Raw genomic sequence first — 1,068 nt, 5'->3', positions numbered from 1 at the left:
GGCAGCGGGAAGGAGGGTGGGCAGGGGATGGGGAGGCCGAGCCCCGGGGAGGGGCGGGAGGCGGGGCCCTACCTGATAGCTGAGGACGCCGTCTGCCTCGCTGCTCCCGGCCGGCATGGCGGAGCCGCGCTGGCTCTCCCCGCGGGCTCCCGGGCGAGCGTCGGCAGCCCGCTCCCTCTGGTCAGATCCGAGCAGATCACCCGAGTGGCGACCCCTACCCCGGAGCCAACGGTCAACCATCGGCCGCCGCCGCCTCCATGGCCACCGGCCCGCGAGGCATCCGCCGCAGCCAATCAGCGAGCGGCCTGCGCAGCCAATCAGGGCGCGGAGCACGGGAGGACGCGGTCCGGCGGTACCCCGGGCTACCGGGAGGAGGGGGCGGGGGGACCACCCGCTCCGGGCCCGGTTGCTGTGGAAACCGCCTCCCACCCTTCGGGGGCCTCTGGGCTTGAAGGTCCTTCCAACTGCTGGCTGGAAACTGAAGATCTCGCGCTCTATTTTCAGCTGCACCTGATCCTGGAAAACCGGGAACGTGTCGGTTTTGCCTGTTCTGATTTTATTCCTTGGAAGATGGTTTACAAATTCCGGAGAAACAGTCCTGGCGATTGCAGGAGGAAGTACTCGAGGATGAGGGGAGCGGGCCTTCTAAAATTAATTCTTAACCGCTGAGGTAGTGGCCAGATGAAAGAGAAGTAAAGAGAGACAGGCAGGCAGTGATCAGGCCCTCTCACAGACTCACTGCGACTTGGGTCTCCTCCCTGAGTCTCAAAAGCACAGGCGGTTGAGCTAAGGATGATTGTTGAAGTAATTCCACCAAAAAGCTTCCAACTTTTCCAAGAAATGACCTCAGGCAAATTATTATTAAGCAATAGAACAACTGACCTAAGGCAATGTAAGAAAATCGTGAATAATGCATTCATTTTGATTTGGGTTTAAAAGAAAAGAGAGGCTGTTTAAAATCAAACAACACTCTACCCCCAGAAAAGAAGGGGATCCTTTTGTTTTACACACACTGTCACATCAGGCTGTATGTGGGTAAGTCCATGTTATTAGAGGGGAAAGAATTGT

The 1,068-nt window shown here is 57.4% G+C and overlaps 1 protein-coding gene across 2 annotated transcripts in view; it reads right to left on the bottom strand.

The window, feature by feature from the left end:
* The window catches only part of SLC4A8 (solute carrier family 4 member 8), an 87,506-nt gene extending 87,179 nt beyond the window's left edge, over positions 1-327 (bottom strand). For both annotated transcript variants that reach the window (XM_008055674.2, XM_008055673.2), the window contains exon 1: positions 73-327. In XM_008055674.2, the coding sequence (XP_008053865.1) occupies positions 73-240 (168 nt within the window). In that variant the 5' untranslated portion in view covers positions 241-327. The remainder of the gene's footprint in view (positions 1-72) is intronic.
* Positions 328-1,068: the final 741 nt, after the last annotated feature.

Source organism: Carlito syrichta, unplaced genomic scaffold (assembly GCF_000164805.1).
Source record: "Carlito syrichta isolate Samal-C Ts95f unplaced genomic scaffold, Tarsius_syrichta-2.0.1 Scaffold301920, whole genome shotgun sequence".
Classification (NCBI taxonomy): Eukaryota; Metazoa; Chordata; class Mammalia; order Primates; family Tarsiidae; genus Carlito; species Carlito syrichta.
Note: the sequence above shows the minus strand (reverse complement) of the source record. Positions and strands in the feature narration are given on the sequence as shown.